Source organism: Electrona antarctica, assembly GCF_951216825.1.
Source record: "Electrona antarctica genome assembly, chromosome: 4".
NCBI lineage: Eukaryota > Metazoa > Chordata > Actinopteri > Myctophiformes > Myctophidae > Electrona > Electrona antarctica.
In genome coordinates this window covers 52,751,322-52,775,642 of record NC_136809.1, presented here as the reverse complement: position 1 = coordinate 52,775,642, position 24,321 = coordinate 52,751,322, and the positions used below count along the sequence as shown (strand labels likewise).

Below are 24,321 nucleotides of genomic sequence, written 5' to 3'. Positions count from 1 at the left end.
CTACTTATAATAGTCAAATGGAAAAGGTTTATATATATTATATTATGCTCATTTTTGTATAATTGGTGGTACTGGTTAGACCAGCTCAGTGGCCTTGTGGTTAGAGTGTCCGCCCTGAGACTGGGAGGTCGGGGTTCGATCCCTGGCCGGGGTCATACCAAAGACTCTAAAAATGGGACCCAGTGCCCTCCCTGCTTGACACTCAGCATCAAGGGATGCTAGCGTCATGTCCAGGGGGTGTACTTGTACATCAAGCTGCCTCACGCTACAGAAACAGGAGATAGGCTCCTGCCCCTATGGGCCTCATGGCTCAGCAAGGCTACTTACTATTACTCGTTAGATCAAACGTTATTCACATTTCACTCCCATTGTACATAAAACCCCGGCAGGCATGCACTCGCATACAAATGAACGACAGCTGTGTTTACAGGTATAGGAAAAAAAGGGTTTATTCATTCTCTCTAATCAAGTCAAGTATAAGTCCATGAATGCTTGTTTTGGTGCGTAAACATACATATGTATATAAAAAACAAAAAAAAGATAACTGACTGGTCAACAAAACATTTATGATATTCTTCAAAAACCCCAGTGGTCAAGTTACATCTACAATGTATTAACGTAATATGCCGTTAGTAGTATTCCTATAAGATCAAGTCTATACGACGGTCGACGCCAGCCCCCCCCCTAACGAGGCGGGAAGCCCCTGTGCGGCCCTCCTCTGCCCCTGAACCCTCCTCCTCCTCCTCTGTCTCCGCGGAAGTTTGGTCTGTTCCTGTCGCGGCCGCGGTCGTCGCCGCCGCCGCCCCTGCCTCGGTCTCCGCGGCCCCTGCCTCGGTCTCCGCCGCCGCGCCCGCCGCGCTCAGACTTATTCTTGGCCGGGGGGGACTTGGGCCGGAGCCTCTCGATCTCCTCGGAGCAGCCGGACAGGTGGGAGTTGGGGACGACGAAGTGGGACGCGTACGCCTCCGGGTTGAAGTTGCTGTTGGTGAGGGTGGGCCCCACGGTCAGCCAGCCTGGGGACGACACGGAGAAGAGACGGACGGGCATGAGCGATTTCGCTTTCTCTATTTGACACAAGCGTATGCTAGGGCATTAACCCATTCTGACCTGAGATCAGATTCTAAAAATGTCTTCTACATCCTGACAGTTTTCTGAAAAAGCTATGTTTCTATGTCAGTCGTTCTTCGATTTTTCAAAAATAGCAGACCTACAAGCTATGAGCTTGTAGATCTGCTATTTTTCAATAGTTAAAGCATAACATAATGCTAACACCAAAAGGGGTTCCCGCCCAAAATGGGTTAAGCAACTAGTCGACTATTCAACTAGTCGACTAGTAAATCCACTAGACGACCTTGTTGGTACTAGTTGACTAGTTAAACAATAATAATAATCCCCTGATTTTGTAGGCCTCAAGATCAGGTAGATTATAGTTATAGTCATCAATGTACACCGTTTTTTTTTTACATACAGTAATAGGCAACTCGACAACTAGTCGACTAGTAAACTAGGCAACTAGTCAACTAGTAAAAATGACTAGAAGTGAATGCCCTAGCGCAGTGGTTCCTAAACGGTGGTGCGTGCACCCCTTGTGGTGCGCGGGCGCCTTCTAAGGGGTGCGTGACATGAAAAGGCTAATGGGTGGTGCTATGGTTTTATTGTAAATATATGAACATACTATGCCAATATATGGCAAGTATGCAGCCTATGCTGCATATATATGCCATATTCAGGTTAATATGTGCATATATGTGGATAAATAGGAAATATATGTCTCTATATAGCTTATGCAATTTATATTTCCATGTGGGGGGGGGGGGGGGGGTGCGTCAGCTATGTCATGAGGTAACAGGGGGTGCATGGTGTGTGTGTGCCTGTCTCTGTCTGTCTGTGTACAGTAATACATTTTTGCATTACATGGTAACACTTACATGAGAACTTCCATCTGGTGATAAATCTGTATAGTATACTAATATTGATCATTCTATTTCTGACCCTTTTAGCCACTCGCATCATGTCACTTTGCGACAAGTTGTGAGCTTCTAGATTGTCTGTCTTTGTTGAGGAGACTTGGAATTGGGGGGGGGGGGGGGGGGGGGGGAAACGAGGGGACAATAAAGCGATTACATATCCATTGCTCTGAAGATGAATAATTTATCATGTTCAATTATTACATGCCGATCCTCAATGGATGATATGAATAATATCAGTTTGCTTGCAAATAATTTACATAGTGTAGCCTACATAACATTAGCCTAACAACAATTAAATTCCCAATTAAACTTTCCACCCCACGACAAGCCCCCCCGTCAACCCGTTTACCGTTGCAAATTAGTTCAAACTAGAAAAAGTGCCCCTCGGGGCACAGGTCTCCACCAGGGCAGGTCAGGTTGTGGCCTCCTGGTGGCGCTATAATAGGCCAATGTGAAAAGGGTGCCATTTCTTCATACCCCTTTGATGGCAATTGGATGATTTGAGGCATTTTGTTCCAAAAATGTGTTTTGCAAAAATCAACCTGTTGGTGGCGCTATAACAGGCCAATGTGAAAAGGGTGGGATATATTCCTCAGCCTAGTAAGAAAATGTGTGAAATATTTCACATAAATTGCATGCTGCGTTCATGATTTGAGGCTTTTGTTCAAAACGGGGCAATCTTGCAAACTGTGAAAGCCAATTATAGCCAATTAGGATGGAATATGAAATATCGGACAGATCCGACTTGAGCACATGACCATAGAGATACTGTGTAACGATTTGTGAGATTTTTGGACAGAATCTGGAGGAGTAATATCAAAAAATGTGTTTTACAAAAGTCGGCCTCCTGGTGGCGCTATAAAAGGCAGATGCGGAAAATGCAGGTCAAAGGTTTATCCTTGGCCTCTAGGGAGTGTGCATGGAACGTTTCACGCAGATCGGTGCAGTTTTAGGTAAAAAATGTGAAAAGCTGCCTCATGGTGGTGCTATAACAGGCCGTTCTGGAAAATGTGGGGCAGAGGTTCATCGTTGGCATCCAGGGAGTGTGTGTGCAAAGTTTGGCATCGACCAGGTTAAAGGTGCCAGAGATTAGCTGTTCACAGACGGACGGAAGGACGGACACACACACACACACACACACACACGGACGGAGTGCAAAACATACTCTCTCCCCATGCCTTCGGCCTGGTGGAGACAATAATGTCCTCCCTTGAGGAACCAGTCAAACGGGGTGAGTACGGGGAACGAGAGTGATCAAAGTTAAGTGTCGATTTGCAGGTCCTGTGAATTAATTATCGCATCACAGATCAACTCTCCATCCAGCCAATAGGATACGCGTCTGTGAGAAATTAGCTATGACACAACAGGACGTTCCGAGGAATCAATCCGATTGGTTGAAATAGCCATATACCAGTGCTTCAAACGAGCACCTAATCAAAACATAAAAAAACAGCTGTGCTGGGCAGTCCCTGCATGTGATTTGGTTGGCAAAACACGTTTGTTTCTGGAAACAAGTTCTGGAACACGTGTCAATTATATTTAAACACCTCTGAATAATATTTTTGTGGTGCACATTAAAACATGCACACGTTCTGAAACACGTGTGAATAACATGCGCACTAAATGAACACCACGGTACTCCTGTCCCATCGGCTGCCAACATGCAACTCTATTACATAACAGTTGATAATAGAAGCATGCACAATGCAGCTAATCTCTCAGTTACACAAACACCGAGTTGCTTTCTTTTTGTGTTCTAAAGACCACAATGTTTGACATGCAGAATCTCCTCCACAAAGCACTGTAGAGAAAGGGAGGGAGGGAGAGACGACAGACAAGACAGGCAGTAGCAAGAGACAGAGACAGAGACAGAGACAGAGACAGAGACAGAGACAGAGACAGAGACAGAGACAGAGACAGACACACACACACACACACACACACACACACACACACACACACACACACACACACACACACACACACACACACACACACACACACACACACACACACACACACACACACACACACACACACACACACACACACACACACACACACACACACACACACAGTTTGCTCTGCACTGTCGATTCCGATGCAGTTTTATCAACATAATTCAAAGGAAATGCGTTGGTTTTATAGAGCAAATATGGTGCAGTGTGTACGAGCCATAGGGCAGAGACGCTATCGGCGGAAGTGTCGGTCTGGAACATCCATCAGATGTGTTTTCCGGCCAATCACAACACTCATTCAATCACAACACTCATTCACGGAGAATGTAAACAGATTTGTAAAGCATCAACGTAATTTCCTTAAGCGGTACTTCCCCCAAAAACCCGCAACTTCCGTCCCCCCAAAAAATGATAGCGTCTACAGCGTAGGTCTTTCCCAGCGTGGGCAGGCAGGTCTGAACCCCTGCTGCTCGTGCGTCTCACCTGGTCTGAGACAGAGCGTAGAGTAGGAGAGTAGCGACACGCTTTGATCTCGCCGCAAAGTATGGCTTTCGTATGGCTGGAACTATCCGGAACTATCCCATTGAGATAGAATGAGCACTTCCGCATTCCATTGTTGTTACAATGGGAGTCAACGCTAGTGTCGCCACTCTCTTACTAGATTACTCTGGTCCGAGGCAGGTCTGAACCCCTGCTGCTCAACGTGACCTTCGATCACGTTTTTGGAGATCGACGCTTCGACAAAAAATAAACATCGATCGCCGACGCTTCGACACCCGACCGGGGGTAATTTTACCGCAATTTCTCTTGCCGTAAAATTAACTGAAATAAAGCGCCATTTAATCGAGGCTTTATGACAGCAGCGAGACGAGTGCTTGCTGCGAGGCGCACGCATGGCTCGCGGACCAAAAGAGGACGCTTTTTGAGGAATGAAACGCAATACACTGTCAGCGCAATCAGAGCCGCCTGGGAGAAATGCGAGGCCCTGTGCTTTAATAATTAATTAATTAATATCCAAAACTATACACAAATCATCACATTTCTATCTATAACGACAAACCTTATTAGAAAAAATATTAATAGCATATGAAAGCCTTTTGAAAAGTGTATAGGTTACTGAATTGCAGGTGCTGCCAAATAGTATAATTACTAGGCTACCTCATGCCAGTCAGTTGCGAATATAGGTCAGATCAATTAGCAGAGCGGAGCAGCTTCTCACTCTGCAGCACATTTACTCTTGACTTACTTTAATATGACGACATAGTGTTGGATCTCCATTCTCCAGACAAACAAACCTTGGATTATAATGATTGGATTAGGCCTATAATTCTTCTTTCTTCAAACCAGCACGAGCCACGAGGTAAGAAACTATATAATTCTTCACTGTTCACACAGCACCCAGGCAGGTGTTCTTAATCGCGTCGCATTCTCATCAAAGTAGCCTATATTACCACACTAACTTTGTGATCAACCTTCTTAATTTGCTTATTTTATTTGTAAAAAGCAACACTGTATTAAGACATGGCAGTATAATATTGGTGCAAAATAGAAATATGTAATTAAATACCGGTAGTTGAGAGAGAGAGAGAGAGACACGTAAAGCCGTTCCATTTCAAAGAATAAAGAAATGCCGTCTCGCAGGCCCATGTGCAGCCGCACCATTCGCACAACCTAAAAAGCGGCTCCGTCTCTGAGAGTGCAATATTATAGTTAGTTACCGTACTTATATTAGTGCAGAAAACCTGGTCTGAGGCAAGTCTAAACCACTGCTGCTCGTGCATCTCACCTGGTCTGAGGCAGGTCTGAAGTTAGTCTGAACCCTTGATGCTCGTCTCACCTGGTCTGAGGTTAGTCTGAACCCCTGCTGCTCGTCTCACCTGGTCTGAGGTTAGTCTGAACCCCTGCTGCTCGTCTCACCTGGTCTGAGGTTAGTCTGAACCCCATCTGCTCGTCTCACCTGGTCTGAGGTTAGTCTGAACCCTTGCTGCTCGTCTCACCTAGTCTGAGGTTAGTCTGAACCCTTGCTGCTCGTCTCACCTGGTCTGAGGTTAGTCTGAACCCTTGCTGCTCGTCTCACCTGGTCTGAGGCAGGTCTGAACCCCTGCTGCTCATCTCACCTGGTCTGAGGCAGGTCTAAACCCCTACTTGTGCATCTCACCTGGTCTGATGGTGGAGTCTCGTCCGAACAGGTGCAGCCTCCTGCGGCCCAAGCAGAAGTGCTCGATGATGTGGAAGATCTCCACGGGCTTCTCCACGTTGCCGATCTCCGGCTCCTCCGTGATGATCAGGTCGATGTCCACGTTGGCGTGGATGAAGTCCCCGTCCGTACTCCTGCGGACCGTCCCTTTGATGCCCATCAGACAGTGCTCCTGGTCAAAGATGTGGGAATGCGGGGGGTACAATGAAGGCACGCGGCAGTGGTGGAAAGTAACTAAGTACTTTTACTTAAGTACTGTACTTAAGCCATTTTGACCTGAGGACGATTCTACAAATGGCTTCTAAATCTTGACAGTTTTCTGAAAAACCCATGTTTCTATGTCAGTCGTTCTCAAACATTTTCTTGAAGGACCCCCAAAAATATATGAAATTGGCCGCCGACCCCCATCTGAAAATATGTTGTTCCAGGGACCTCCCAGAAGCAAAGATTTGAGTTAAAAACGTTTGCTCTGAAAGAATATATTCAAACATTTGGGCCACATTTTCACGATTTTTCAAAAATAGCAGACCTACAAACTCGTAGCACGGCACTTGGTGCCGCGCTATGAGCTTGTAGATCTGCTATTTTTAAATAGCTAAAGCATAAAATACTTCTACGTACTTCACTACAATCATTTGAAAACTTTGCGTTACTAGTTACTTTGGCAATTTTAATTCTGATTAGAAAACATACATTAACCACTTAATCTGCTATTTTCAATAGATTTTGTACACATTTTGAACTTGTGAAATGGGACATTCTGCAATATGACTACTTTAACTTTTAGTACTTTAAGTACATTTTGATACCGATACTTTTGTACTTTCACTACTACTTTTCAAGTAGATTTTCAATTCTGTACTTTTACTTGTAACGAAGTACTTCTAAATTGCAGTATTGGTACTTTTACTTAAGTAAAACAATTGAGTACTTTTTCCACCACCACTGGCACACGGGTTGGTACCAGAAGGCAGAGAGAAAAGATGGTTCAAAGCCCCATTTCAAATGTTGTTTTTTTTTGTGCAACATAATCCCACAGTCACCACGGGATAATATCTGCGTTGTACCTTACCTTGGTGCGCTGGAACACTGCTTTGGGGTCCAATGTCTTGGTCTTGCCTGGGTTGTTTTTGTTGGTTTTGATCCAACAGATATCCTCGCACCGTCTGAAGCCCCATTTCCTCAAACACTGAAATTTAAAAAAAATATATATGGATCAGGGATTTAGAACCCGACAGGTTGTGTCAATCTTTTATTTCTCACATATATATATATATATATATACATATATATCACATAACGGCACGTCAAAGGCCTCACTCACACATTCGAAACAGAGAGACACAACACGTGTTCTGTCTCTGTTCTGGGGGGAAAGGGGTGGGGGGTGGGGGGCAGAACAGCTCTTAATTCATTTGCAATGGGAGTCACGTGCGTTTTGACGACACTGCCTTGCTTGATGGGGGGGGGAAGAACAGAGCAAAGCCGTTTCATCAAAACCAGTTTCGAATGTGTGAGCGAGGCCAAAGGCAGAGTCTAACAGCTGCACAGAGTTCTTTTTCAGCCATCTACGAACATATTCGCCCGCCCACCCCTCCCCCTATACTCCATATATGAAAGCGGTGACCGTCACATTTACCTTTTAGCATTGCTCCGGTTGCTGCTATGCAACGCCTCCGTCCCCACCAGCTATGGGATTTTTTTTTTTTTTTTTTTACATCCAGGCTCCATTTATCTCCATTAAAAAGCAGGATTTTCAAAGCCCCGTTTATCTCTAAAGCTTTCGAGCGCCGTCCATGGTGAGCCTTCACGCATCCCGACGATCGGATTTTCATTTGTGACTTCGTCTCGCAATCGCTCCCGGACATGTAACCGTACTCTGACCGGAGGTAATAAAGGCTTATGCGCTAAATGCATTCGAATGGTCACTGCTCACAACAACAACAGCCCCCTCCTCCCCCCCCCCCGATAACCCGGAAAGGAAACGGATGCTCGTTACAATGGGAGCCTATATGCCTGGCACAGCGTATGCTACCACCTAGCAGGCAGAAAAAGTGCTAATAGCTCACTGCACTCCGTTGGAAAAGGAAAGTAGAATCACTGAAGCACTTCTGTCCGTGACAATAACCAATCCTACAGTGTGTGTGTGTGTGTGTGTGTGTGTGTGTGTGTGTGTGTGTGTGTGTGTGTGTGCGTGCGCGCGCGCGCGAGCGCGCGCGCTGCAGTGCTCCTCGGTCTCAGACAGGCCTTTTTGTTATTGTCAAAACTTAGTTGTTATGGTCACTCAGTAGTACTAGTAAGAGAAGTTCACTCTTATCCTCAACTGTTGAATAAAGGAGAATAGGTTACTAAATTGACTAAATTTACAAGAACTTTTAGCTCTTGTAGATCTGCTATTTTAGAAAAATCTTTTAAAATATATTCTTTCAGAGCGAACGTTTTTTTTTTTACTCAAATCTTTGCTTCTGGGGGTCAACAAAACAACATATTTTCAGATGGGGGGTCGGCGGCCAATTACATATAATTTTTGGGGTCCTTGACATGAAAGTTTGAGCTGACATAGAAACATAGGATTTTCACACAACGGTTAGGATTTAGAAGATATATATTTTTTTAAATCAGGCTCAGGTCTAAATGGGTTAATGGTATTTAACCCATTTTGGGCGGGAACCCCTTTTGGTGTTAGCATTATGTTATGCTTTAGCTATTGAAAAATAGCAGATCTACAAGCTCATAGCGCGCCACCGAGTGGCGCGCTATGAACTTGTAGGTCTGCTATTTTTGAAAAATCGAAGAACGACCGACATAGAAACATAGCTTTTTCAGAAAACTGTCAGGATGTAGAAGACATTTTTAGAATCTGATGTCAGGTCTGAATGGGTTAATACATGAGAAGTGAGTACAATGCCGCCAAGAATGGAGAAAGGAACACACCAACCAAAAGATAGGAAACACACAACCTGGAGATATGAAATTCTTACTCTTCCGTTGCGCTGTCTTGCCCCTGAGCTACTTTCAACCTCGCAACAGGAGCACAATGTTTTTTTTTCTTCTTTTTTTTTACAAGCATGAATTAAGCCTCTCTCTTGAGATAACGCTGACTGCACCTACGGGTGCTTATCCCTAAATCTGCACCGCAACGAACCGCACAACCTTTGTTTTGGTATCCGGTGTCGACACTAGGAAGCATTTCCTTGAGCTGCCAGTGCTTTTCAGCGACAGATTTCTCTGATAACCCGTTTTGACCTGAGATCAGATTCTAAAAAATGTCTTCTACATCCCGACAGTTTTCTGAAAAAGCTATGTTTCTATGTCAGTCGTTCTTCGATTTTTTCAAAAATAGCAGACCTACAAGCTCATAGCGCGCCACTCGGTGGCGCGCTATGAGCTTGTAGATCTGCTATTTTTCAATAGCTAAAGCATAACATAATGCTAACACCAAAAAGGGTCCCCGCCCAGAATGGGATAAAGAAGGCACGCTTAGACATTGCTAATCTTCCCAGTGCTATCATGTTTCAGACAGTGCCATGGGTTCACTTGACTGAAACAATTGTTCAATTATGGAGCGAAGTGCCACTTATCAATGTCACTTTACTGGCAGCGTGAGAAATGTCGGTATACTGTGTAGTGCGACAGATGCCACGGTGCTTTTTGGTGGGTTTCATCTGTTCAGCTGTCGAGCAGGCTCTGGTGTCAACTGTCATAGGATTGCCTGTCATAGGATAGCTCATTGTTCGACCAAATCGCACTATATGACAGAGGTAAAAGCTTCAAATCATCTGACAGGGGTTGATATATACGGTAAGCAAGATGGTATCTCGGTCGTATCACACGACATATAATGAATGTGCAAAATGGACAGAATCACAGAGTATTCTGTGGACACCTTCAGATGGAAAAAAAGGTGCGGAAGGCATTTTTTTTGTTTTTCATTACAGTGTGCAACATGTACTTTAAAAGCCAGCCTATTGCAATAACATGACTGGGTTGAGCAGGAGGATTAGTCCAGTGGCAATGCTAACTCCGTGGTAAGATTTGTGAGGATAATGTGAAATTAAAAGTGTAGGCTTATGTGAAACACAGCCGCCGTTTACTTCTGGTTCACGGCCCCCGGGAATTTAAGAGCATGCGTTGAAAAGGCCGTGGCACTGGTGAACGAATGAAAAAATGTATACCTGGAATGTGTTAACTCATTCTGGGCGGGAAGCCCTTTTTGTGTTTTAAGCATTATGTTATACTTTAGCCATTGAAAAATGGCAGATATACAAGCTCATAGCGCGACACCGAGTGCCCCGCTACGAGCTTGTAGATCTGCTAGTATTTTTGAAAGATTGTGAAAATGTGGTGCAAACCTTTGTATATATATTCTTTCAGAGCGAACGTTTGAACTCAAATCTTTGCTTCTGGGAGGTCCCTGAAACAACATATTTTCAGATGAGGGTCGGCAGCCAATTACATATATATTTGGGGGTCCGTCCTTGACATGAAAATGTTTGAGAACGACTGACATAGAAACATGGGTTTTTCAAGAAAACTATCTGTATTTAGAAGGCGTTTGTAGAATCGGCCTCAGTCCAAAATGTGTTAAGGTTAGTGTGTTGGTGCTTGCATACCATTCTTCCCAGATCCAGGCCTTCTCCAGAACCACACCAGAGGAAGACGAAAGAACGAAGGGCTGATATCTCGTCAATCTCCAACTTCATTATCTATAGTCACAGAGGAGAAAAAAAGGAGCGACTGAGCTGGGAAATTAACCAAAAAAATATATATATTATTTTTTTCAAAAAAAGGACAGGAAACGTTCAAATATATATATTTTTTATAATCAACTACCGTATTCCCGAATATAAGACGACTCTGATTATAAGACGACCCCCATTTTTCAAGACTCGTTTGTGGAAAAAGAACATTGGATGTCAAATAGTCTCCGATTATAATACGACACATTGTGGTGTGTTGTAGGCTTGTAGATATGCTATTTTCACCATCCTTGATTAATCGTAATGGAGGCACATGCCAAGATGTTTGCATATTAACATACGTCATCCCAGTTCCAGAAGCGCTCCGTGTGGCTGATGCCAGACTCTCTGTAGTACTCCTCGAGCGGAGGCTCCAGCAGAATCACATCGAACTTGCACTTCAAGTCCCGCAGGTCAAAGTGCTCTGGGTCAGCCTGGAGGTACCTTCACAGACACACAGGAGCGTAAGTTCAATAAAATGACAACTGACAAAATAAAATAAAAAAACCCTGATTTGTTTTAAGGCACTGAAGTGACTGATGGTAGATTTTGTATCATTGATAGTTATCTATGGACCCGTTCAGGACCGGAACCCCTTTTGGGTGCCGCGCTACGAGCCGCGCTACGAGCTTGTAGATCTGCTATTTTGGAAGAATCATGAAAATGTGGTGCAAATCTTTGAATACAGTATATATTCCTTCACAGTGAACGTTTTCAACTCATATCTTTGCTTCTGTGTGTGTGTGTGGGGGGGCGGGGGGGGGGGGGGGTCCCTGGAACTACATATTTTCAGATGGGGGTCTACTCTGCGGCCAAATTCAGATAATTCTGTGGGTCCTTGACATGAAAGTAGTTGAGCACCCACTGACATAGAAACATGAGGTTTTTCTGAAAACTGATTTAGAATACTTTTTTTTTTTTAACCCATTCTGGGCGTGAACCCCTTTTGGTGTTTTAACTAAGCATTATGTTATACTTTAGCTATTGAAAAATAGCAGATCTACAAGCTCATAGCGCGCCACCGAGTGGCGCGCTACGAGCTTGTAGGTCTGCTATTTTTGAAAAATCGTAAAAATGCGGCACATATCTTTGAATATATATTCTTTCAGAGGACTTTTATTTTATTTTATTCGACGTCAGGCCTAAATGGTTTTTAATCGGCCTCGGGTCTAAATGGGTTAAAGGCCCTGAAGTGACTGATGGTAGATTTTGTATCATTACTCATCTATTGACATACATGGGAGGAGTGTTGGTAGTGGAGATGAGCTCGTCCTTCAGTCTGATAAGCTCTCTCAGTTTGGGGTACTCCTCGAACCTGTCAGCCAGACCTAAGCAACAGAGCACATGGAAGTTGGTACATTGAGCATTCATCCATTTTCAACAAATGTGATAATAGAGCCATAGAGTAAGACAGATTTACGACATTGAGGGGGCAGAAAACAGCCCGGTCACGTGGGTTCATGTACTCGCGCGAGCCCCATAGACTCCAATGCATTCCGTAAACTACCGGTTTTGTCCCTTTTCAATAGAAGTCTTATGTAGAAGAGCCTCCCTCCATTGGACTGGCCCCATGAAGTCAACGGAGTTGTCGTAACTCTATCTTACTCTATGGCTCTGGAAATAAAAACTTTAATGGCATGGCAACATGTCCATCTACCTACTAGGACTGGCCCTACATTTGCTCAATAGGTCACTATTGAAACTTATTACAATTGAAACCCATTTCACCAGACCAGAAAACCCCCACCACGGGTGGGTATTTCCTACAGCTTTAAGTCCAAAAACCTGAACTAACCATTTAAAAAGAAGAATGTTGAGATAACTAAGGGATTCATAATAGTTAGTCCGGGGACCACCAGTGGTCCTTGAGGGGGTTCCAGGTGGTCCCCAACTAAATGATGGAGAGTTGGTAACCAAATGGACCCTTATAGATATTTAACTCTTGAGAGTGTAAAATGAAACCAAATTGACCCATCATTTTACACTCTCAAGAGTTACATTATTGTTAAACATCAGCATTACTTAATTTACAAGAAGTCTACACAATTAGCATGGAATTGTGTAGAAAATCTTATGGAACTACAACAAAGTATTCTTTAGTTTTTAGGTCTGAGAGGCTAAATGTCATCAAATGGTGGTTCCGTGGCTCACATGCCAAATAAATAACGGGCCTCGATATGAAAACTGTTGAAAACCACTGTATATAACATGTCACCTCCCCAGCGATCAGGTGGTTGCGAAGGACATTGCCAAATAATTAACGATCGATCGCCCAACCATAATGAATTATTATTATTCCCACTCACCAACATCTCTGATGAAGTTCTGTGGCCTGTGGCCCGTATCCACAAAGTGCTGGCAGTAGTCGTTGTGGGGGTTTAGACTCTGTGTGCCCTAAAACAAGAGGTAGCATCACAAAGATTAGGGATGCACCGAAAGGGAAATTCTTGGCCGAAAACAAATACAGAATATAGGAAACAGTTGGCCGAAAACCGAATATCCGAATACGATTCGTATTATATATCTTTTTTCCTACCATTGCTGTCATGGCCGTACCTTAAAGCTACCTGATTTATGGCAAAAGAAATGGTTATGGCAACTTAACTTAAATAATAATCACTATTATGTATTCAGCTCTTTTGAATGCATTAATTGCATACACTATTCGGTGATACATTTTCTGCCTATTCGGGCCGAAACCGAATAGGCCGAAAATGCATTTTTAGTAATTTTCTGCCGAATATTTTCTTCGGCCGAATCTTCGGTGCATCACTAACAAAGATGTCATGTGCAAATTAAACGATGATACAGCGGTTTTAAAAAGGAGGGGAAGAGAAGAGTACTCAGAAAAAAAAGAGTTTGGAAAAAAGTGTGAGGTTCACTCATATATAATAATAATTCCACAGGGTTGGGGCAGGAAAAGGCAAAAGCTCTGTTGCCCCATGTACAGAGAATGCAATTAATCATGCAATTAATCCGTTTTGGAATTAGTGTGGACAATAAAATGAAACTGGATTCAAAACGTATGTACAGAGCAACAGAACATACATTTATGACATTAGGATAAACATACGTATATTGTCTCTGTTGGATGGAAGCCTCGTATCTCCAAAACTGTTACGTTTCAGGATTCATAATTATATTCATACTTCCGATTTGTGTGACGCTGTAGTATGATCAAGTAGGGCGTTAATTTGTTTAACCCGTGACATCGAAATTTAAAAAACGTCTTCTAAAATCCTCACAATTTTCTGAAAAACGTTTCTATATCAGTGGTGTTCAATATTTCATGTCAAGGACCCCAAAAATGATATGTAATTGGGCCACCGACCCCCCCATCTGAAAATATGTTATTCCAGGAACCCCTCAGAAGCAAAGATTTGAGTTAAAAAACATTCGCTCTGAAAGAATATATATATATTCAAAGATTTGTGCCGCATTTTCACGATTTTTCAAAAATAGCAGACCTACAAGCTCGTAGCGCGCCACTCGGTGGCGCGCTATGAGCTTGTAGATCAGCTATTTTTTCAACAGCTAAAGCATAACATAATGCTTAAAAACAAAAACAAAATGGGTTCCCGCCCAGTATGGGTTAAAAGAAGAAGAAAAACAAAATAATATGGAGGTTTCTGCCCTGAAAACAACGATATAGTGAATATTGTGGTCAGATAGTTCCTAGCCTGGAACTCACCTATGCTTTTTATGGCATAGGCAGCTCCATAGAGTATATATATAATAGAGACTGAACTGGCGCGAAGCTCCGCCCCCCCAGCTATTCATGTCAGTGGAAGTTGCTCAGTGGCGTTTTGAAGCACCCGGAAGACTGCCGGAAGTCCCTCCCAGGACCTCAACTTTGAGGTCCTGAGTGACGTAGGGCAACCGAGCGCTCAACGTTAAAGCCCAGCTGCACGGGGTTTCCCGGTCATGAATCCACGGGTCCGCCTGTAGTCCCTCCTCCTACCACTAGAGCTTCAACGTTGGAAAGTCTGCCTGCCCCCTTGGGCAGCTCCCGGCAGGATCCGCCGGCAGAAACTATGCGCAGCTGCGCGACATGAGACTAATTACTTAGAGCGACAGAGAAAGAGAGAGAGGAGTGTGTGTGTGTACGGGTGTGCGTGTGTGTCAATTTAACAAAGGTGCAGACGATCAGAAATCAGCAGAGAGTGAGTGATGTTTGCACTACTCTATGCCGAATTGAAGTGGACTCGGACCCAGACTTTTTTTTTTCTCCCTGGAAATAAAAACGTCTGGGTTTCCGAGGCTAGATAGTTCCTATTACCTTAAGGAAAGTGCTCGAGTCCTTGTAGACCTCTTCGTATGGGTTGGTTTCCTCTGGCGGCAACACCTCCACCTCATCCTGAAATTAATTTTCAATTTAGGCGTTTTACAGTAAAGAAAGGAAAACACAAGGTAGGCAATACATCAAATGCATAGAAGTAGAGATCTAGGATCATTACACTGCAAAGAACAGTATAATAAAGAAAAAATATATATAGCTGCAAGCAGTGATACGACGGGGTCAAGCCATAAAAGAAAACAATCAGACCAGTCTGAAGCGAGTGGTGCAACAGCACCCCCTATTGGTACTCTAAACATCGGGACATGGGTTGTCTGATATGCAAAGACTGAACTCATTCATGCTTTTAACAGGGACTCCTTTAATTTACATTTCTACATACATACATTCAGTATGACCTTATATTTATTATGCACTCATATTGGTCATATTATGCACTTATGCTCCTCTATTCTCTCTTATCTTTTCTTAACGGCAATGATGAGCCAGTGCACCACCAGGTTTTTCACCCACCTTACTTGTAATGTGATGTGCCAATAAAGATTGATTCTGACCTCTAAAAATCAATAATATGTAGAGTACATTGAGTCTATAGTTAGTTAGTTAGTTACTTTGTTGACACAAATGCATAAAACATTGGGTCCAAACAATAATAAAAAACCCATGAATCAAAAAGTTTAAAAGGTACAATACATTAAAATATACAATACACAATACAGAATCCCTTTACAACAGGAGCTTTCTATTGCTCCACAAGTGACAGGCAGGCATGTAGCATACGCAAAGTCTCTCTGTTAGTGCCCACAAAGAGTGAGCTTAAATCAATACCCTCATGTCCATATTTCACTCTGATATCTTGTGTGAGGGGACACACCAGTATGTGACTATGTGCTGTTCGTTTTGTATACCAGTCTCACATTGGCAAAACCGCTGTTCAGGTGGTATGCGGCTCCATCTTCCCATTTCCACACGCAGTCTATGAGCGGACAACCGAAACCGTGTAAAGGTTATCCTCAAATAGTCCTCAATGTAAGGTGTACTGCTGGTGCTGGTATAGAGTGGGTGAATAAATAGATCTGGGTTGATGGCTTGGTATGTCTTATATCTTGTTCCCTCTTTGGACACTATAGGATGCCAGGTCTACAATGACCTGGCATCTGTCTACATAACAGGCAATCCAAGTTACATTTTAGCCTTAGTTTGCATAAGCCTACAAGGTCATCAACGCTAGGGCTACGGCAAGATGCACAGGGCTACGGCAAGATGCACACAGTCATCCAATGAATGAAGTGATCCATTATGAGTTATACTCGGTGTGCGTGATCTACAATGAGTCACTATTTTTATGTGGAAAGGGTTGGCACTTGGCAGCAGTTTCATATGTCATATTAACAAATGTACTAAATATCTATGAATAAATCAACGCTCTTAATCCAGAGGGATTTACAACTCCAGAGTTGAGTGACGCACCGAAAATAGCAGATCTACAATGCGTCACTGTTTTTTTTTTTATGTGGAAAGGGTTGGCACTTAGCAGCAGTTTTATACGTTGACATTTTAACAAATGTACTAAAACAAAATCTATGAATAGCATTTAGATTGCAGTGTGAAACTGCTCTTAATCCAGAGCGATTTACATTGAGCAGGAACAAAAGACATGTTAATACATGATCAAATACATAAAAATAGTCATCATGAATCATGTTCAGTGATGTAAATAGGTTTTCAATGTAATGAGTAATATTTTGCCATTTTTACAAATTGCAGCATTTAACTCCCATTTAATTTGGTTATAATGTGGTTATATTCATGTAGAACACAGAAGAAGAAATGATTATTATAACTAAAGCTAGCAAAATAAACTAGAATAAAAAACAGTACAGTAGTACATCCCGTGGAGGTCGTTGTTTTATTGCGTCCCTTAACTATAATGAACTGCGTTTTGGGATGCAAAATGCACCCGATTTTAACACATCCCATCCATAGGACGTCTGGAAACGTCATAGGGAATCCAATCGACGGATGCATTGGACATGTGTACACGTCCTAGCACATCCTCAATGATATCGGGCGAGGGGAGAATATTCAGATTTTTTTCCCTTTTTTAAATTTTTGAGTCGGACTCTCGGCCACCGTACGCTTCGCTCTACGGTCATATTAGCTTCCCGTTCATTAGCCTGTTAGCGCGGCAGAAATAATGCCTCGTCTCTCCTAATCCAGGGCGCTCTCCGTGGGTTTTGATCTGATGGATATACTAAGCACTTCATTACTGCTCCTCATCCGCCTCTCGTCGAAAATATGAACGCTTTTTGGATCATGTATCGTATAAATGAAATCGAGAGCAAGGTAAGCTAGCAAAATATTTCTCCGAAAAGCGGCCATGTCTTTCCGGCACCCCAGAGCTCCTATTTTGAAGGAATCCCAGGAATGATTGTGTTAATCTCTGCATGTTGATTACTTTACCTTAGGCTCCTCTGCGTCTTCCTCTGTGTCCTCTCCCTCCGTCTGAACCTTCCGTTTGGATGTCGACGGCACCGAGGTGTCGAATGAGGATCTGACAAAACAAGCATCAACTTTAAAAACACATAGCCTTGCCCTTTATTTATTGCCTAAAAACAGTGGTCCCCAAACATTTTTCATGTCAAGGAAGGACCCGCAAATTGACACTAATTAGCCTACCGATTAATTTCAAAGACCCCCAGTTTGACATGCATATTTAGTCTACAGACCCCCCATTTAATGGCATTTCTATCTCTGGGACCCCAGTTTATATTGTAGAATCAATGTTAATTTAACTCTGAGAGAGTACAAATGGAACCAAATGGTTCCATTTGTACACTCGCAGAGTGACAGACCCATTAAGGGTCCATTTGGTTCCAAACTATCATTTAGCTGGAACTCCCTCACCCCACCACTGGCCTAAAATAGTCAATCTACCACATGGATTAAAAGCCAAATAAATTCTCATGACTAAAAAAAATTTTGTCCCAATGTGCAATTTGTGAAACAGCACACTAGCGCAGTTCTGTAAACAATTTACACAATATGCAAACTAAAACTAGTGATGTTTTGGTAATATTGCTCGACCTGCTGTTCTACATACTGCCAGGTGAATAAATCACAAATTAAAGGGCCTCCCCCCTCTCCACAAGGAGGGAAAGTGCACTTGGGCATTATGGGCATTGTAGGAATTCAGCAATCCAGTCAAACCCGAACACAGACTTCATTATTTTTTCTGGCCATAGGGTGCAAATTTCAAATTGTGCCACCGATATCTACTACTAATACTATTAACATTGATTGACTGCAGTTTCTTCCAGCGGTGAAATGTTCTGTTAAGGCTTTAATATTTGCTTTTATGAAATATCTGTCTGCTGTGACACATCGAGAGCTTGTAGATAAGCCATTTCCGTTGTGTGACACATCGAGAGCTTGTAGATAAGCCATTTCCGTTGCGTGACACATCGAGAGCTTGTAGATAAGCCATTTCCGTTGTGTGACACATCGAGAGCTTGTAGATAAGCTATTTCCGTTGTGTGACACATCGAGAGCTTGTAGATAAGCCATTTCCGCTGTGTGACACATCGAGAGCTTGTAGATAAGCTATTTCCGTTGTGTGACACATCGAGAGCTTGTAGATAAGCCATTTCCGTTGTGTGACACATCGAGAGCTTGTAGATAAGCCATTTCCGTTGTGTGACACATCGAGAGCTTGTAGATAAGCTATTTCCGTTGTGCAACATGCTTCCTGTCATAGAAGACATGCTGGTCATTGCTGGCATCTATGGAATCCTGATTGAATACGACTCACCCCTTTACCAACTCGCCCCCGCAAAATGTTTTCATGTAGTTAACAGTTCATTTAGTATTTCCCTCCCTCTCTGAAACCTGAAATTATCTTATATACAGATTTATTTGATTGTATAATAGTCGATCTCTATACTAAATTAAGGAAGAATAACATGACACAGAGACGGTGACTTAATTAAGTTAATTTAGCTAGGTAGAGTAGTGGGGCGAGATGGAAAAGGGTACCTGCTGATGTCACTGAAATTAATCGTGGCGTGGCGAATGACAGCTTTAATCCATGACACCAGCCTAAACTAACGCATTGTGCTCTTGTAGATCGGTTAATTACTATGTAGCTACTATGTACTCATTGAAGGACATTTACCCCCACCCCCCCCCCCCTGGTGAGACCCTTCAGGTGAAAAGAAGATGGTGGCTTGACGGCTCGGATATCGGAGGAGACCCGAGGCTATCTTCACCCTCCCAATGACTTATTGTGGGTGTTGGCAGGAGATGGAGCACTCGTAGCGAGGCTGGGGAATTGGCTTTACTAAATTGGGACTTGAAGGGGAGAAAATGTTTTTTCCCCCCTTCTTTTTCTTGTGTCTGGGAGGGGCATGTTTTGCTTAATAACAGTCTTTTCATTATTTGTCTGCCCTGAGATCTGAGATTTATATTAAATATTATTATATTATTAATAGATTTACAGTAGTTTGACAGGAAACAGGGAGAGAGATGGGGGGGGAAGACACGCCGCAAGGGTCGTCGGGCTTGGGACTCGAACCCGCGACAGACTGTCAGGCTGGATTACCAGCCTAGGCGCCTGGACCGCTCGGTTGGCCCAGGCCGCCGTGAATGCTTTTTTATCATCATTATTATTATTTACTAGCCCCATTGAGTAAAGAGAATGTGGTGGTCCATGTTGTGAAGCTCGTGGAAAAGAAACACACATTTTCTGCCAGAGCTTTCAAATGGATTATGAAACACGACGACATGGGGACGCACACGCAGATTAGACACACCGACGGACTGACATGCGGAAACAACGGTCGGACATGCGGTCAAACACGCGCTGCTCCCGTGCTTGCAGTTAGGGTTAGGTAGATTAACCCATTTTGGGCAGGAACCCCTTTTGGTGTAAGCATTATGTTATGCTTTAGCTATTGAAAAATAGCAGATCTACAAGCTCATAAGCTTGTAGGTCTGCTATTTTCGAAAAATTAAAGAACGACTGACATAGAAACATAGCTTTTTCAGAAAACTGTCAGGATTTAGAAGACATTTTTAGAATCGTTCCCAGGTCAAAATGGGTTAAGGTTTGAGGTAGGTTGTCGGTCTAATCACAGTCCTACCAATAGTATGTCTAAAATAAAGTCTGTACCTGATGACAAAGAGCTGACCCCCAAGTCAGAGCAATTCATTATTGGCCTGTGCAGTGCACACACACACACACACACACACACACACAGCGCTACAAGTCATGTGACTCCAGGGAGTTGACGCCAAAGGTCTCAGAGGCACTTGCTCGTCGGGCGTGTACAGGTCATGCCCACTTGCCCAAAAATAATTTTAAATATAAAATTCAACCCTTTTTTTGTATTACTTTCTAGGGTTGTGCAATAAAACAAATCCCACCTCAATTTGTATGCCAAAAAATACCTAGATAGCTAGATATGACTATGGATTCACACTTGTTTAAGTGTAGCAATAGTGGAAAAACAGCACATTTTAGGAAAACAACTCTGCTCTTATTTTACATTCCACACAGACCAGAAGACAGAGTGCTCTGGCACAGATTTGTCGTTTAGACAGGCATGTTGTGTTTATAGGCGGTTGCGTCCCCACTCTCAAACGAGCACTTGCCTGGTCGGGAAAACTGAAAGCAAACTCCACCTGCCCGAAGGTTTTAGGGCCATCCTCAGACTAATGGTCCTGCAGGGTGTGCACTCGGGACCACTTGGCAGATGCTATGGTAGTGTGTGAATGCTGCGTACCGTTCCTACCGTTCCCGGGACCGCATGAAGGGGGTTCACGACATACTATCAGTCCGACTGTCATTTAGAACGACAACCTACCCCAAACCTAAACCTTCTAATATCTCTCCCGAGAATGGGGGATACGCTTTGACTGATCGTTCTTGCACAAATAACAAGCAACTTGATAGGAGACGCATTGAAGATGTCTGTCTGTCATCATCATCTCTCACCTGCATGTTTCTCTCGTCTCCTCGATCTCCTTCTGCTCGTCTTTGCTGTTCAGAACAGCGCCGATGCTGTCAGCACTCTCAGCTCCCAGCTGCACACACGATGGAAGAGAGCACCTTATTATTCATGTGGTGTGTTTGTTGTTTTTTAATATGTTTTATATATTTATATGGGGGACATGGGGAGAGCAACGGACTTGAACTCATGCTTCCTTCATGCCTGAGTGTCCAAGTTGCTCCTTTTACACCTGACAGGGGGGAGTTTCCCCGGTTGGACGTAGCGCGCGGAAGGAACACGTTATTCCAACCAGTTCATTTCCCCTCCATCAGGCGTCCCGGCTGGCCAGGGGGGAGGCAGTTTTGTTGTGTTAATTGTGAACATGCACAAGTGTTTGTGTGGCCATCATCATCAGAACCCCACGGGTCCTTGAGGGGGTAAAACTAATTAAACAATTGACCTACGTGTGTCTGTAACTCAGAGGAGTGTACAAATGGAACCAAATGGACCCGTAACAGGTCCATTTGGTTCCACTTGTATGCTCTGGGGTCCATTTGGTTCCACTTGTACGCTCTCAGAGTAAATGCTTTTTAACTCTGAGAGGAACCTAATGGAATGCAAATGGAACTCTGAGAGCGTACAAATGGAACCAAATGGACCGAACCAAATGGACCCCCATAACTCTTATGGGGGTCCTAGACGGCACTCGGATTATGATATGAGCATATGACAGTCATGATTCAGAGACACCTACTATACTTCCCACAGATTACAATCACCCCAAGTAGATTTTGAAAACATGACTAATGACAAAAAAACTCCCATATCTGCTGGGCGAAGTACAACAATGTGCAAACACAGCGGCAAGATTTGTGAGCTGCTGTGATAAGAGAAGAATATCTATATAATGAAACATATATACATATGTACATATATACTATAGACATAGCACTTTAGAGTATATATGTATGGGAGCTACTTATAATACTCATTCTGCAGGATTGCCACATACAGTGATTGGTCTGCTCATTCTGCCCCTCTTTTCAAACAACTCAATATTTTACCAATTTTTTATTTAAATACATACCAAACCTGCAACTTTATCTTCAAAGTATTGTTCCAGCCAGTTTCATTTTCTTTGCCATGTAAAGACTTTTTCCAGTTCAACAGTGATGTGCACCATTTCAATACGAGACAGGCAAATCATTTACATCTCCCAAAGTTCCGAACTGGTCTGTGTCAGTTCTCCATCAGATACAGGGGGGCCCAGCTATGGAACACCTAAATACAGCAATCTCATCGAATTCTACTTCATTGAAAAACTTCAAACATAAGTTTAGGACCCACTTAATTGACCAGATTACTTAATTATATCTCTTTGTATCATCTCTTCTTTTCTCTAATCATGTAGATAACCTATAATTCTAATCATGTTCTTGTTGTTTTTTTGTTTTGTTTTGTTCTTGTTTTATATACTGCAACTATGTCTTCTGGATGTTCTATATTTCTTGTACAATGTTTCATTTACATAGGTAGAGGCCTCGTATAAGCCCCTTGGTTTTTTTTGCCTCAGCCTAGCACTTTACCCCTCTTATATTTATATGCTCACTGTGTTGTTTTTTTTATATTGTGCTGAATAAATAAATACAAAAAAAAAAGTACAGTTTCATTATATAGATATTCCACTTATAGATATTCAGGACTATTGGGGGGGGGGGGGGTCCATGACCCCATGCATATCAAGCTGGGGGGGGTGGTCCTTATTGAAATGAAGAGGGTTTGAGAACCACTGATATAAACACAGCACTACACTTTACTAGCAAATTTCGTTGCTTAGTTTTTATGTATTAGTCTTTATTGGTTGCGCGTTACTAGACGTTCCTATTCTCCCTTTGAGCTTCTTCGGTAGTATAGGTATTGTATTTACGAGCATTGTATGTTTTTTTTGTCGTGTATTTATTGTGACTGGCAGAGCTGTCACTTATTTTGCCTCTTCTCATGGCCAGTTCACACACACACTTGAGACTGGTGCCGTGTCACTTCAGTCTCAATGTGGTTTTTACTGGTTAAATTTAGGTTAAATAAAAAAAATAAACTATAGCAAGCAGAGCCAGAGACAATGCCCAGCCATTGTGGCGCTAAAAACAAACCTGTTGAGCTAAGATCTGCCGGCGGAGTTTCTGCCGTTCTCGGATCTCCTGCAGGCGGCTGTTCATCTCTGTGACAACTATGGCTGCCTGTCGGTGGCGGCCGTTATGCTTTCTGCATGGAATGAATCAATGAAGGTGTTGAAGAACAGAGAAGAGACAAGCTAAGAGAAAGAAGATGATGTTGTGTTTTGTTGCTGCAATGTTGTTGAGCTGGCGCTGCTTGATGACGTGCTGGCGTGCGTGCCACGAGATCAAAGTGCGACGACGTGACGTCCAGGCATGGGTGCGATATTTGTTTACAGTCGCTAGGGGAGCTGTCTTGTGTGCATGTTCGCGCGTGCGTGTGTGTGCGTGTGTGTGTGTGTGTGTGTGTGTGTGTGTGTGTGTGTGTGTGAGAGAGAGAGTGAGAGAGAGAGCGAGAGAGAGAGTGTGTGAGTGTGTGTGTGTGTGTGTGTGTGTGTGTGTGTGTGTGTGTGTGTGTGTGTGCGCGTGTGTGTCTGTCTGTGTCATATATAACTAAGCACTGCATAATACAATTATATTAAAAATAATAATAGCAAACGGATTGATCAGTCTTTTATTATTTTTAGTCGATTGATCTAGGTCGGTCAAGTTGTTATATCTTATGAATTATAGCCTAGTCCATCAGATGAACGGACAATGTGGTTGCGTGTGTGCGTGTGCGCGCGCGTGTGTGTGTGCGCGCGCGCACGTATGCGTGCGTGAACCTCAGGTGCATGAGTCATGAGTCATGAGTGAGTGAGTCGTAGCCTAGTATATAGGCCTACTGACTGTACGCAAAATAAATAACATAATCACGTCACCTGCATTCATTTTGCGTATCAATATTTAATAATCAATTGTATTTTGAATCCCCAAATCCCCATGTGAATTCCCACCGAGTTAGTTCGGTTGCCTCGATCGGAGACCAGACCGCAGTGAAGTATATTTTGCTTGGAGGAAGTTGGAGCATAAGCAAATAATTATGCTCCATAAACAGACAGTGTCCGAATCCGCGTG

The 24,321-nt window shown here is 43.1% G+C and overlaps 1 protein-coding gene across 1 annotated transcript; it reads right to left on the bottom strand.

The window, feature by feature from the left end:
* Positions 1–429: 429 nt before the first annotated feature.
* On the bottom strand, positions 430–23,559 carry mettl14 (methyltransferase 14, N6-adenosine-methyltransferase non-catalytic subunit). The gene is made up of 11 exons (XM_079499707.1): positions 23,302–23,559; positions 21,157–21,245; positions 17,625–17,715; positions 15,144–15,221; positions 13,171–13,258; positions 12,102–12,192; positions 11,167–11,308; positions 10,739–10,831; positions 7,198–7,314; positions 6,087–6,297; positions 430–1,013 (listed from the first exon to the last, which is right to left on the bottom strand). Exons 1-11 carry the CDS (start codon positions 23,365–23,367, stop codon positions 685–687), a joined length of 1,395 nt encoding a protein of 464 aa, XP_079355833.1. The 5' UTR covers positions 23,368–23,559; the 3' UTR covers positions 430–684.
* Between the last annotated feature and the right edge of the window lie 762 nt (positions 23,560–24,321).

Excerpts from the sequence above, each read along its gene's own strand:
- mettl14 (XM_079499707.1), bottom strand. The coding sequence starts at position 23,367 with ATGAACAGCCGCCTGCAGGAGATCCGAGAACGGCAGAAACTCCGCCGG. Across the intron at positions 12,193-13,170 it reads GAACTTCATCAGAGATGTTG|GTCTGGCTGACAGGTTCGAG; the intron begins GTGAGTGGGAAT and ends TCTGTTGCTTAG. Across the intron at positions 11,309-12,101 it reads ACTACCAACACTCCTCCCAT|GTACCTCCAGGCTGACCCAG; the intron begins GTATGTCAATAG and ends GTGTCTGTGAAG.